Below are 14,514 nucleotides of genomic sequence, written 5' to 3'. Positions count from 1 at the left end.
TAGCCAAGGTGGGAACCAGGACAATTGTTTTGTTTTTGATTTTTTTGGTCATTCATGATGCTTGACCTCAGGACCTAGGTGCTGTCCCTGAGCTCTTTTGCTCAAGACTGGTGCTATATCACTTAGAGCTACAGCTCCACGTCTAGATTTCTGGTGAATAGGAGATAGCAGTCTCGCAGACATTCCTACCCAGGCTGGCTTTGAACAGTGATCCTCAGCTCTCATCCTCCTGAGTAGTTAGGATTACAAGTGTGAGCCACCAAGTGCCCAGCCATTTGTCTTTTTTAAAACTATTCAGATTCAGCGCCGATTGTTCCTACCCCAGACCACCACGCCGTGTGTGTGTGTGTGTGTGTGTGTGTGTGCGCGCGCGCGCATGTGTGTGCGCATGTGTGTGTGCGCGCGTGTGTGTGTGCGCGTGTGTGTGTGCTCGCGCCTATTGCTATTGATAGTGGATTGGGCTTATATTACTTTTTGTATGACCTAAATCTACATTAGAAGGGAGGCCTTACTATATTCAAATTTTAATTGAGACTAGATGCCATTTTTCTTGGAATCTATAGTTGACAGGATAGTTGAGTAGCTGGCATATGAAACCTAGCAGGGACTCTTTTGGCAAAGTACACTAGCTGTGCTGCATATAGTCACCCAGATATCAATGGGAAACCCACCATGGCTTCTCTACATCAAGTTGTCATCCTTTTCTAGCAAGAATGTACAGAACAGGCTGGAAGCTGACGGCTCACACCTGTTGTAAACCTAGCTACTCAGGAGGCTGAGATCTAAGGATTGCAGTTCAAAGCCAGCCCAGGCAGGAAAGTCCATGAGACTTTTTTATCTCCAATTAACCACAAGGAAACTGGGAAGTGGTGCTGTGGCTCAAGTGATAGAGCACTAGCCTTAAGCTGAATTGCTGAGGGACAGTTCCCAGGCTCAGAGTTCAAGCCCTCACAACTCACAAAAAAAAAAGATTGTACAGAACAGTGTGGAGAGTAGCAAAAAAGCTCAGCAAGATAGAGGCCCTGAGTTTAAAAGTTCTGGTACACACAGAAAAAATACATTTTAAATATCTGGCATATTTTATACCCAGTAACAATGCCAGTAGCAACTGTCCAGTCCCATCAGTCACATACAATTGAAGCCTAATCCCAACCGGACATTCTCAATGCAACTGTAGAGGGCAGTAGCTTCCCAGTTTAAGAAAACTGACAGCAGAACAAAATACTTTTTTGCTGGTTCTGTGCCTTGAACTCTGTGCCTGGTGCCTTCTCTGAGCTTCTTTTACTCAAGGCCAAAACTCTACCACTTGAGCCACTGCTCTATTTTCAGCTTTTTAATATTTGAGAGAAGTCTCATAAACTAGCTTTGAACCATAATTCTCAGATTCTCCTGAGTCCCTAGGATTACAGAAGCAAGTCACCAATGCCCAGAATTTTTTTTTGGGGGGGTGGGGGTAGGAGGGGCAGTCCTGAGTCTTGAACTCAGGGCCTACCTACTGTACCTGAGCTTCTTTTGCTCAAAGCTAGCACTCTACCACCTGAGCCACATTGCCACTTTTGGCCTTTTCTGTTTACGTGGAATCAAACCCAGTGCTTCATGCATGCTAAGGGAGCACTCTACCACTAAGCCATATTCCCAGCCTAGTACTACTTTTATGTATAAAAATAGGCTGTGAAGAATGCTTACAATACTAAACACAAGGACTGGTAATGTGGCTCAGTGGTAGAGCGCTTGTCTTGCATGCATGAGGTCCTGGGTTCGATTCTTCAGCACCGCATAAGCAGAAAAGGCCAGAAGTGGCACTATGGCTCGAGTGGTAGAACACTAGCCTTGAGCTTAAGAGGTGAGGGACAGTGCCCAGGCCCAGAGTTCAGGCCCCATGACTGGCAAAAACAAAAAACAATACTAAACACAAGGAAGATGCTTAGTTGAGTACTTCTGCTAGGATCTGGTACTCATTTACTCTATATTCCTCCTATTTCAACCCAGCACCATTGCTGGGCTATTCAAGTGTTCCATGCAGATTTTGCTCTTAAGATAGTTGTTACTGTTTTTAAGCTATAGTCAGTTTCTGGTTCTTCTTAGTCTGTTCATCTGAGTCTGAAGACTTCTCTTTTATCAGTAGTCATTTAACATCAGGGTGCAGGAGTTCAAGTCTGGCCAGATAAGGAGTAAATAATGACAAGGTATTGACAACCTTCTCACATGGAGGAAAAAAAAAAAATTGGTTGAGCAGCTAGAAACCAACTAACCAAGTTTATATCCAGTTGTTTACCTTGCTCTGCATTCCATGTTAATCATGTCACCTGTGTTTTGACTCTAGAAAAACTAAAATGTGCCATCAAAAATTTGATTCCTATGGAATTTTAGCAATTTTGCTTTGAAAAGTTAGACCCAATCTCTCTGCTTTTTTCTCTTGGAGTAAGGGTCTTAAATCTTATTCACCAGGGCTGGGGAAGGTGGCTCAGTGGTAGAGCGCTTGCCTTGCATGCATGAGGCCCTGGGTTCGATTCCTCAGCATCGCATAAGCAACAAGAAAAAGCCGGAAGTGGCGCTGTGGCTCAAGTGGTAGAGCACTAGCCTTGAGCTGAAGAGCTGAGGGACAGTGCCCAGGCCCAGAGTTCAGGCCCCACAAAAAAAAAAAAAAAACAATTAAGTCTTATTCACCCTATCAAGCATTGACAATTACCCATACCTTACCTATGGAATCTAAATTTGTCATCCTGTGACCAAGTGGGGCAGTCTGTGTGCCTGTTTCCTGAGCTCAAATGTTTCTCCTAAAATCAGCTGGTTTCCTGAAGATGACTCACCTGGGCCTGGGTTGTTCACAGATTAGGCACCCAGTGCTCAAGCTGAGGAAGGCTGTGGCATAGAGTCTCTGATCATTTACCCTGGATTCCCTCCCACTTGGCTCCAAATTGTGGAGCAATGGAATCATTTCCATTCTTTCTTAGGATGTTCCATTTTCTCTTGGCTGCTTTCCTCCTCTTTTTTTTTTTTTTCTCTTAACTGTCAAAGCACAGTGCTTTAAACATGAAAAACAATTTGAGACTCCTCTGAATCAAATAGCACCTAGAACTTCTGCCTTTTTTGGGGGTAGGGGAAAGAAAGGGTGCCATTGGGCTTGAACTAAAGAAATGGGCATTGTCCCTGAACTCTACCACTTTGTGCCACAGCTCCACTTCCAGTTTTCTGGTAGTTAATTGGAAGTAAGAGTCTCATGGACTTTCCTGCCTGCACTAGCTCAGAACCAGGATCTTGAGATCTCAGCCTGAGTAGCTAGGGTTACAGGTATAAAACACCAGTGCCAGCTCTACCTGCTTTTTTATGTCTTTCCTTTATGCTTTGTACCCCTGCTCAATGCCCTGTTGTGAGAGTGGGATGTTTCGCGATTACCTTTGTAATCTATTGGAACATAACCTCAACTTTTCCCTTCATGTCCAAAAGCACTTTCATTCATTGCCAGCCTGCACCAAAACAAAATATTACTCCCCTCCTCTTAGTAAAAGAATTTCATGATCTAAATATTAACCTATATGAGATCCATAATATCTCTAATTGCTAATCCTGTTTCTAAAAAGCTTCCTTTAACTTCCCAAATAATTTTCAGAACTTACTTTCTGGGTAATGTGCCTTGTGGAAGAATTTTACTTCAGTAGTCTTATTGGAAGATGCAACAGCATGATACTCAATCGTATGGTCTTACCTCTAGCCAGTGGCTATGGCAAATCTGAGAAAACATGGGAAGAAGCTGGGTGTGCTACAGAACACATAAGCATGCTGGGGATTTTGGAAGTACAAGGCTATCAAGATCCCTAAGTACCAGAAAAATAGGTATTCAATGAGTGAGTTGGTAGAGTGAAGGGATGCTTGATTTTAGGTAGTTTTTTACTTCTGTGGAAAATAAGACTTAATTTTACTTCATTATATTGACACTAACCTCTTGCAGGATTTCTTCCTTTCCTGCATCAAGGCAGTCCTTCATGGCAGTAGTATTTTAGGTTTCTTACATTTTTTTGGGGGGGGGGTCCCGTCGTGGGGCCTGAACTCTGGGCCTGAGCGCTGTCCCTCAGCTCTTCAGCTCAAAGCTAGCGCTCTACCACTTGAGCCACAACACCACTTCCAGCTTTTTTCTTTTTGCTTATGTGGTGCTGAGGAATCGAACCCAGGGCCTCAGGCATACAAGGCAAGCGCTCTACCACTGAGCCACCTTCCCAGCCCTCTTACAGTTTCTATACTCATCAAAACCTACTTCTTTGTATCTATAGATAAATAGGTAGCTATAGGTATCTATTAATGTAAATGTGTTTTTTTTTTTTTTCCAGACAGGGTCTTGCACAGCTGGCCTCAAACTCACAATCTTACTGCTTCAGCCTCCTGAGTTCTGGGATTACAGGCATGTACCACTCTACCCAGCTACATTCTTTATTATATAACAGCACATACAATCCAGGCAACTGCCTTACATATATTCAGAGTTCTTACAACCACAGAAAATATTGTTACTAATAGATACCTGCAGTTAGATAAGGAAATAGAAGCACAAGCAACTTGCCCAGTATCACAATGAGCAATGGAATTGATTCCAGAAAACCCAGGAAGTCTAGCTTAGTAACCATGTGGAGTAGTCGTACTTATATAGGAAAACATACTTTCCCTTTTATGTACAGTTGTATTTTAACATGTTATATATAATTAAGATACAACAAAGTCCTACCAGTAAAACTACTATACAAAATACTGCCCTGTTTAAATTTTCTAATTACTACACATTTGCCAAGGGATTCTTCTAACTCCATAGATGTATAGTGGTAAACAAGTTCATCCCTTCCACTATACTCCCATACCACAGCTCCCACAATACTTTCTGTATATACTAAAATCTTAAGTCAGAATATAACATTGCAACCAATGATGGAACCACAAACAAATCTACTTCAAGCCTCCAAAGCACAAAATTCTCTCAAAAAAGGGATGTTTTTGGTGGGGGAAGTGTTGAGAGAGGGTCTTTCTTACAATGTAGTGCTAGCTGACCTCAAGACCAAGAGCCTCCTAATCTACCTGCCCTCAGCCTCCCAAGTGCTTGGCTTTCAAGTCTGCAACATCGCCACCTAAAATCCTTATTTCCTCAGAGTATATCTACCAGAGGTATATGTATACGTGTAGCTATATGCTGCACCATTCCCATTTTACTACAGTGATGTCTATAAAAATAAACAAGTGTCCCAACATGGTTTCCAGTCTCTCTCACTACCTCAGATAGCTTCAAGTTACTGCTTTCCTAGCTGGCTGGAAATCTTTCACACTACTAGTGTGACTGCCAAGTACCACGGACAGATCACAGTGTGAGTGGAGATACTGACCCACAGTTCTGATCAAGAGCAGATACACAAAATTTGGAATGCAGACATGCAAGACTTACATCACTAAACTATCATAGAAAACTGACATTTGTTTGGCTTTGTTTTTATATAGACTATGTAGCCCAGCCTGGACTGGAATTCTCTACCTTCCTACATGTCCCACCAAATCCAAGACTTTTTTGTAGGTCCTGGGGCTTGAGCTCTTTTGTTCAAGATTAGTGCTCTTCCACTTCAAGCCACAGTGCCACTTCCAGTTTTCTGATTAGTGGGAGATGTCTCACAGAATTTCCTGCCTGCACTGGTTTTTAACTGTGAGCCTCAGATCTCAGCCTCCTGAGTAGCTAGGATTACAGATGTTGAGCCACGAGTGCCAGACTCTAAGACTACTTACTTTTAGTGCTAGGCGAAATACTAATGATATTAGAACTGCTGCCGTTTCCTTGCAAAACCAAAAACCTAGTTTGGCCCCGAATTTCTTTAAATGACACTTGCCTTTGTCCTCATGTAGCACTCAATCCTTTCCTAGTAACTAAAAGGGAGATGGTGAGAGCAGGGTGTCAGTGGCTCACACCTGCAACCCAAGGTATTCAGGAGGCTGAGATGTGAGGATCCCAGTTCAAAGCCAGCCCAGGCAGGGAAGTCCACAATTCTTACCTCCAATAAATCACCAAAAAGCTGACGTCAAGTTGCAGCTTAAGTAGTGGAGTGCTAGCCTTGAGCAAAAAAGCTCAGGAACAGTGCCCAGGCCCTGAGTTCAAGCCCCAAGAAGGGGCTAAAAGGACCTGGACTGTGGCTTCAAGTCCTGAGTTCAAGCAGGTTCCCCCCCACCCCTCTGGGGAGGTGGGGGGATTTGGAGAGAACAAGACATAAATAAATATAGACACAGCTCAATCCCCAGCCAAGAAAGATAAAAAGGAAGAAGGAATAAATTTGTCTCCCTTAATTATTAGCATCAATAAATAAAGACACAATGTTTTTTAAAACTTTATTTCAACATAACTATGCTTACAGAAATACACTCATATCGGTTAATAGAATGCAATTTAAGTTTAACTTATCCTACACAATTTCAACCAAAAAATTGGTACATGGTTTACAATTTTTAAAAAATTTGCAAGTCTTTTTTAATTACTACAAATGTATAAAAAAGATCCTCCGTCAAATGCTGCTAAAGAAAGCAGCATGAACCTTGAGAAATATACCTTTGGTTTGCCTCAGAAAAATAAGTATTGCACTGTAAAGTTTATAAAATTGGTGCAACAAAACATTGTTGTAATGTTACAATGCCAGTTTACCAAGTTCAGTAACTACTGGATGTGGGAGGGAATCTATGTACATATAGGAACTGTAAGAGCTATTTGATTTAGTTAATATTGCAGGTACATTGTAAATTTACACAAACCAAGATTCAGATAATTTCTTAAATCTGAACTAGCACTAACAGCTAGTTCACTTGATCTGCTGAGGTGAACAAGGACACTACACACAGTAAGTTTTTCTGACTTAGGCAATGAAGAAAATTATGTTTCTTCCTCTGCTATCAGTCCAGAAGTAGTAGCATACTAAAGGCAAGGTATTCCTTCCATTGTCACCTTTCAATGGGGTGATGTAAGTTGAGGTCAACTTGGCTTTTAATTTTATCAGCACTCATAAGTAAAACAGCCCCCAAAATTAATGACCACATAACTTTAGAAATGACTCTTAAAAAGTAAAACAGTCCATTGTGGAAGACATCCAGCCATAGTTCTAGGAAGCCTTTTCGGACAACTGTAGCCCATTAAGAATTACACCTCAATTTTTTAAAAAAGAAAAAGTAGCCCCAAAATAAGAAGCAGCTCTGAAAAAAATACATAACTTAAAATATCTTGAAAGACAATGTGAATATAATTCAAAAATAATTAAGATACATTTTCATAAGACTACCTAGGATTAAGTTTATAAACTAATCTAGCATTTCAAGTTTATCACTATTACTATATATCAATATACAAAATAACATGCTCTTACTTTCTTATCAAAAGGGAAAAATTCTAGCTTCAATTCTAGGAATAAGGGGAGACTAACAAGATTCAAACAGTTTCATGCAAGTATCACATTTTTCACATGATAGAACTCTCAAGTGGACTAGAAGTTCTGATTACTAATACGTTTTTCATTGAAACAACTTTTCATAAGTAAAAATACTAAGGTCAGGGCCTAATATAGGCCTGACAATCAAGTCCTCATTTTCTGAAAGAAAGGCCTCAAGTCCCAATTCAATTCCAGTAATTGTGTTTTTACAGTTCAATTTTAAAAAAGGGTTTTTAATTTTTACTGTTCTAGTCTTAAATGTTAGATTAATAGTCACTTCAATTTCCCAGAAGGCATTTTTTCCTTTGCAGTATGAAAGAATCCACAAAAGACCCCTTCTTCCCCAGATTCCCAATCTCTAACCTGTGCTTAACAATGACTCTTTCTCAAAAATGTAAAGGGTAACTTAAGTAACCTGCTCGTGAACATAAAACTAGTTATCAGAAAGATTTGCCTAGCTGTATAATAAAGTCTTAAAACATAAATATTTGCCACTGAATCTCCTATTGAAAATGATTGTCGGAGCCTGTAAGTCAACATATAAAAATTCTCACTCATGCACACAAAACACACACCAGTCTCACACAACTTGCTCATGTCTTGAAAGAATATTCTGCTTCTTTAAATCTTTGGCCTCCCAGTCAATTCCAAATTCAACCAACTTTTTTGTGTATATGCGCCAGTCCTGGGGCTTGAACTCAGAGCCTTGGCGCTGTCCCTGAACTTTTGTGCTCAAGGCTAGTGCCCTATCACTTGAGCCACAGCTCCACCAAAAATGGTGGTTAATTTTCCTGCCTGGGCTGGCTTCCAACTGTATCCTCAGATCTCTCCCTTCTGAGTAACTAGTATTACAGGCTTGAGCCACTGGTGCCTGGCTTCAAACAACTTTTAACTCACACTTTAACTTCAGATTTACCTTTCCACCTATATACACTATGCTTGTAACTAATCTTTGATGATGTATTACCAAAATCTTTTATCTGCCTCAAAGAGATCATTAGGTAAAAAGCAAATGAACTAGGGATGTGGCTCAACGTTAGAGTGCTTGCTTAGCATGCATAAGGCCTTGGGTTTGATCCCTAGCACTGAAGGGGGGGTAAACTGTAGAGCTGCATATGGTGGTACGTAACTGTAATCCCAAGAAGGATCTCAAGTTCAATGCCAGCCTGGGTTACATAGCCACACCCTGTATCAAAAATAAAATAAGGGCTGAGAAGGTGGCTCAGTGGTAGAGAGCTTGCCAGGCATGCATGAGGCCCTGGGTTCGACTCCTCAGCACCACATAAGCAGAAAAAGCAAGAAGTGGCACTGTGGCTCAAGTGGTAGAGCGCCCGCCTTGAGCTGAAGAGCTGAGGGACAGCACCCAGGCCCAGAGTCCAGGCCCTACAACCAAAAATAATAATAATAATTTTTTAAATGAAAAGGAGGAAAGAGGGAGAGGAGATGGGAGGAGAGAATATGAAAGAATATGAAACCCAGATTATTTCAAAATAGAACATGGGAGGTCAGAATTCAAGATGCCCTATTGAGAATGTTCTTTATTTCACTGCAATGAACAACTGCTAACAATAAGAAAAATCCTATGTTGGATTCTTTCATACTCTTTGGCAAAAGGCCAAAGAACTTTTAGTTTTGGAACACATGCCTTTTTTCACAGTCCACCCATAGGAACCACCAGGATAGCTATAATTCACTGAGGCCACAACTGAAGAAAGAAGCTGTCACATGACAGCCAGGACACCCACTAGTTTGTGGAGATCCCTGAGAATGAATGGTTTTTAAGTCTGTACTGTAGGCTTTTTAACCTATCCTTACCAGTTGCAGCTGTCTCTCAGAACCCAAGCCAGCTCATTCTAGATTTGCCTTTTAACAGCTATGGCTTTGAAATCTCACAAGTCATACTGTGTAGAATTTGAGGAAATAATTATGTATCTTAAACTCAGCTTTGCTTTTCCAAATATCACTTACAGTTCTTTATTCAATTAAGTAGCCAAATAGACACTAATATCTATGAGAAAAGGTTTCCCTCAAAGATATGACTTAACACTCTACAATTAAGAAGTAACTGTGGGGCTGGAAAGGTGGCTCAGTGGTAGAGCACTTGCCTTGCATGCCTGAGGCCCTGGGTTCAATTCCTCAGCACCACATAAGCAAAATGAAAAAAGCCGGAAGTGGCGCTGTGGCTCAAGTGGTAGAGCGCTAGCCTTGAGCTGAAGAGCTGAGGGACAGCGCCCAGGCCCAGAGTTCAGGCCCCACAACCGGACCCCCCCCCCCCGCCAAAAAAAAAAAGTAACTGTGTCAGAAAAGGCTCAAATTCTAATGGTTGATATTGGAGATAAAAATTCAATGTGGAACCTAGCGGTTTGTTGCAAAATCAAATAAGCTGTGAATTTACTATATCCATTCAAAATAAATAACATGGTGAAACATATTCTGGCATAGATATAAAAGGTGAAGATCAAAATCAATCGAACCTGCATATTCAGGTTTCATCTGCTCACAAACTTTCACACACTATTATTCTGCAAAAAAAAAAAAAAAGCCTCAAAGAAAATAACTGCCCTTTTGCAAACAAGCCTAAAAACATCCCTTCCCAAAGAGGAAAAAAATAAACATGCATATATTTATATATATATACACACATATATATGTATAAAGTGTTACTGTTCAACACAAATGCTATTCTAGAAAAAAATTTAACTGCATAGGTTAAAAAAAAACAATGTGCAACATCTTAAGCCATTAAAGCACCCCCCCAACAAATCCCACCCAAATCACTGTTTTATAAAGATGATTAACATATGAACATGAAATAAGATCAAAATTCAGGAAGTAAATACCTGGACTGATAACAACATCCACTATTGGGAGCATTTTTCTTCAATGTAAATACCTTTTTCATTTCTAAAGAAATCTTAAAGTGCTAATTTTACATAAAGCAGGCAAATTCTTCAAGTAATTTGCTATTAAGCCAATTCTTACCAAGCACAACAAGAAACTAAAAGTAAAGTAAAAGAGAAGACAAAAAATGACAAGTAACCGGACAAAGCAATAGAATGCTATGTAACATGCTGGCTTTCTCACTTCAACTGGCTAAGTATGGCTAAGATTTAGGTATCTGCTTGGTTTCATTATATTAACTCCATTAGACTTGCTAAAAATCAACAGATACACATAAAGTCCTAAGGAAAAGAATGTCACTTAAAAATCGATACTGGTCACTAATTAAAGCAATCTTAGTAAGTTTGCTTACTCCCATAAATGAAGTTTAAAAACTGCAAGATCTTACTAAGAAATGCAACCTAGTCCAAAGTTTAATTACTCTTGCCCTTTTGCTGCTTTTTCAAGGAAGTACACATTAACCAAATGGCGATTGAGGTGTTTGCTGTAATCTTTCTCCTTTCTAAAAGAACGATCACAGAAGATACAAACAAAATCTCCCTCAGCTACTTTGCCTGCCAAAGCCTCCTTTGGACTTTTTGTACTAGTTTCTTGTGGAACAGGCCGAGCTCCGTGTAATCCAGAGTCATCACTCCCTTCTGACATGTTGTCGCTTAGGTCACTTCCATCGTGACTGTGGATGCCTTCATCTTCATCAATTTCCTGAGTATCATTTACTGCCACAGTAACAGGAGGTGAAGCCAAAGCTGTATCAGACACTGCCTGGCATTCTTCCGTTGGAAGACACAATGATTCTTCACCAGCTGGGTCTTTACCAGGGGCATTCTCTGTTGTGTTCTGTTCAGTGTTCATTTCCTTCTCACACGTCACAGCTGAGTCAGTCTTATATTTGTTACTTGAAGTTTCACCACTTGTCATACTCAAGTTTTGTTCACTGGATGAAACACTGGTAGATTCCTTGGAAGCAGCAAGATCAGTTGGATTCTTATTTGCCTCTTCGATTCCTTCTTTTTGTAGAAGGGCTTCTTTATTTTCTTCACCTTCAGAGGATAGGTTTTGGTCTTTTGACTCTTCTCTTATGTTTTCCTTTGGAAGTGATGACAATGGTGCTAAGAGATCCTGTGTGCTTGCATTTTCCTTTACAAGTTGGCTACCTTTAACAGGCACTAAGCCAACTTCAATAAGGACTTGCTCCTGTCGTGCCATTTCACTCTGAATGTTGGACTTTTCCTTTTTATTGTCTTTTCTGGGAGATGACCGTTTGGAAACCACCTCCATCTGGAAAGGTGGCTCAATGGGATGAAGAGGCTCTGTCTGAGCCAACTCCTGAACAACCTCCATCTGTTCGGGCTCCATGGGAACAGCCTCAGGCGAAATCACCTCCATCTGATCAGGCTGCATGGGAAGAGGCACTTCCATCTGAGCCGACCCCTTCTCAGTCACCTCCAGGAGGGCAGGCTGCATGGGAAGAGGCACGTCCATCTGAGCCCCCTCCACGTGGGCAGGCTGCATGGGAAGAGGTACTTCCACCTGAGCCGACCCCTTCTCAGTCACCTCCAGGAGGGCAGGCTGCATGGGAAGAGGCACTTCCATCTGAGCCGACCCGTTCTCAGTCACCTCCAGGTGGGCAGGCTCCATGGGAAGAGGCACGTCCATCTGAGCCACCTCCACGTGGGCAGGCTCCTTGGGAAGAGGCACTTCCATCTGAGCCGACTCCTCAGCCACCTCCACGTGGGCAGAATCCTTAAGAGGAGTCAGTTCCACCTGACTCTCCATTTGAGCAGGCCTCTTCAGGGCAGGCTCCATCTGAGGAACCTCTGTCTGAGCAGACCCCTTCTGTACAGCCTCCTTCAGAGTAGACTTGCTCTTTTTACTTGATTTATTTTTCAGAGATTTCTTCTTTGAGCTTTTTTTCATGGAGGTATTTTGCTTCTTATTTTCCTCCTTATTCTCCATTTTGCCATCACCCTTTGGCACTTCTTGACTATTTTTGGATTTGCTTTCTGCTTTCTTTTTCTTTTTCATCACAGGTCCCTCCCCATTCACAGGATCATGCAAGGAATGGACGTCGGCTTCCATCTTTCTTTTGCTTTTCTTGGTTTTACAGGATTTTTCCAAATTATTTCCTGGGTGCACATCCACGTCTTTAGTCTCTGTTGTGGATTTGCGAGTTCTGGTAGTGACTTGGACCACTGAGACATTATTAGAAGGCTTTTTCTCTTTTTTCTCCACCTTTACAGGTTTTTCATTTTTCTTTCCAGCCATGTCTCCCTTTGTTTTTGTCTGCTCTGATTCTGATTTTTCATTGGTAACATTATTATCAGTCAAGTCAGCCTCTCGTTTTTTGGTTTTCTTTAGTTTCACTTTTGAAACATCCATTGTTTTGTTAGGACAAGTAGGATGCTTTGATTTGAAATGATACTGTAAGTTACACTTCTTGGAAGCTGCATAGTCACATACAGGGCAATTGAACTGCCGTGGGTTAACATGTAGCTCTACATGTTTTTTGAAGTTGCTTCTATCTGCTGTTTTGTAATCACAGTGAGGGCAATTAAGAGGTTTAGGCCCATTATGAACCTGTCTTGCATGGCGGGTAACTTCATGTTGATTAGAGGCCACATAACTGCACTGATCACATTTAAATGGCTTCTCACCTGAAGGTGAACAAGAGGTGTTAGAAAACAGTATAAAAGGTAAATCTAAGATTAAAATATGCTTCAGAAATCAAAAATATAAAATAACCACAAAGACAATTTGTTGAAAAGGCTGCGTCATGCACGTTACATTTACCATATTTATTTGTATAACTATTTTTATCCCTTAACACTGAGTCTCAAATCAAGCAGAGGAATAACTGTCCCAGCCAACTATCCTCTTCAGAGAAGCTAAACTCTGATGAACTAGTAAAGAACAGTAGAAAATACAGACTTGGTGGCAAAGTTCACCTGGAAGCTGGGCGCTGGTGGCTCACGCCTATAATCCTAGCTACTCAGGAGGCTGAAATCTGAGGATAGGGGTTCAAAGTCAGCCCAGGCAGGAAAGGGCATGAGTCTCTTACCACCAGAAAACTGGAAGTGGCGCTGTGGCCCAAATGGTAGAGTGCTCACCTTGATCTGAAGAGCTCAGGGACAGGGCCCAGGCCTAGAATTCAAGCCCCATGACTAAACAAAAACAAAGTTCATCTGGACACTGAATGTTATCTGAGGCTCAGAGAAAACAGTTCTTCAATAATCCCTCATGTTTAGGTATACAAATGAGAATGTAACAAAAAAACAAAATTCCCAAGGCTGGGAAGGTTGCTCACTCAGTGGTAGAGTGCTTGCCCCGCATGCATGAGGCCCTGGGTTCAATTTCTCAGCACCACATAAGCAGAAAAAGCTGGAAGTGGCACTGTGGCTCTAGTGGCAGAGCTTTAGCCTTGAGCTCAAGAGTTGAGGGACAGCACCCAGAGTTCAAGCCCTATGACCGACAAAAAGAAAAAGAAAATTCCCATCCACTTTTAAGGTAAATCTTGAGAGAAATATCTTTCATGATGGACTATATATGCTCTCAGGCCCAAGGCACAAAAAATTTTTAAACTGTGCTTTACCCTGAGGGAACAAAATAAATAAAAGACTTTTTTTTTTTGGTACTGAATAACCCTTTTATGGACCATAACAGGTAAGTTTCATTCACTCAGCAAGGTTTTCCAACCCAGAGCTGCTGTTTAATAGAGGGAGAATAAAAAGGTACCCAAGACAATTATTCAGAAAATTTTATTCTTTTCCTCCTCTCATCTTTTCCATACAATGAACAAACTAGATAGTAAAATACAAATAGATATGGTATGTAACATAACCAAACCAAACAAAAATTACAGATACACATAAAACCAAAACCACCCCCACCCCCACACTTAGAAGGATAAGAATAACACATTCTACCTCAATACATACCCATCTAGATCACATTTTAGCAAAATATTACCAAATGGTATCCATACCCCACTGGTCCAATGGAATGCATAGTAGAGAAATGGAAATTGACATTTATGAAAATTTATCTCTCGAACATTCTCAAATTCATACCATAAAAGTTTTTCATAAAAACAACAACAGATGCTGGAGGGGATGTGGACAGAAGGGAACCTTACTTCATTGTTGGTGGGAATGTAAACTTGTTCAACCACTTTGGAAAGCAG

The 14,514-nt window shown here is 41.0% G+C and overlaps 1 protein-coding gene across 2 annotated transcripts in view; it reads right to left on the bottom strand.

Moving 5' to 3' along the window:
- Positions 1 to 10,089: 10,089 nt before the first annotated feature.
- Positions 10,090 to 14,514, bottom strand: part of Rest (RE1-silencing transcription factor) — a 23,352-nt gene continuing 18,927 nt past the window's right edge. The window contains exons 3-4 of one of the 2 annotated variants that reach the window (XM_013009034.1): positions 11,865 to 12,988; positions 10,090 to 11,816 (exon numbers count right to left, since the gene is read on the bottom strand). In XM_013009034.1, the coding sequence (XP_012864488.1) occupies positions 10,752 to 11,816; positions 11,865 to 12,988 (2,189 nt within the window). In that variant the 3' untranslated portion in view covers positions 10,090 to 10,751. Of the gene's footprint in view, positions 12,989 to 14,514 lie in introns of both variants that reach the window. The other variant, XM_013009033.1, reaches the window with a different exon arrangement.

This window comes from Dipodomys ordii, unplaced genomic scaffold, assembly GCF_000151885.1.
Source record: "Dipodomys ordii isolate 6190 unplaced genomic scaffold, Dord_2.0 Scaffold8, whole genome shotgun sequence".
NCBI lineage: Eukaryota > Metazoa > Chordata > Mammalia > Rodentia > Heteromyidae > Dipodomys > Dipodomys ordii.
This window is presented reverse-complemented; position numbering and strand designations above follow the sequence as displayed.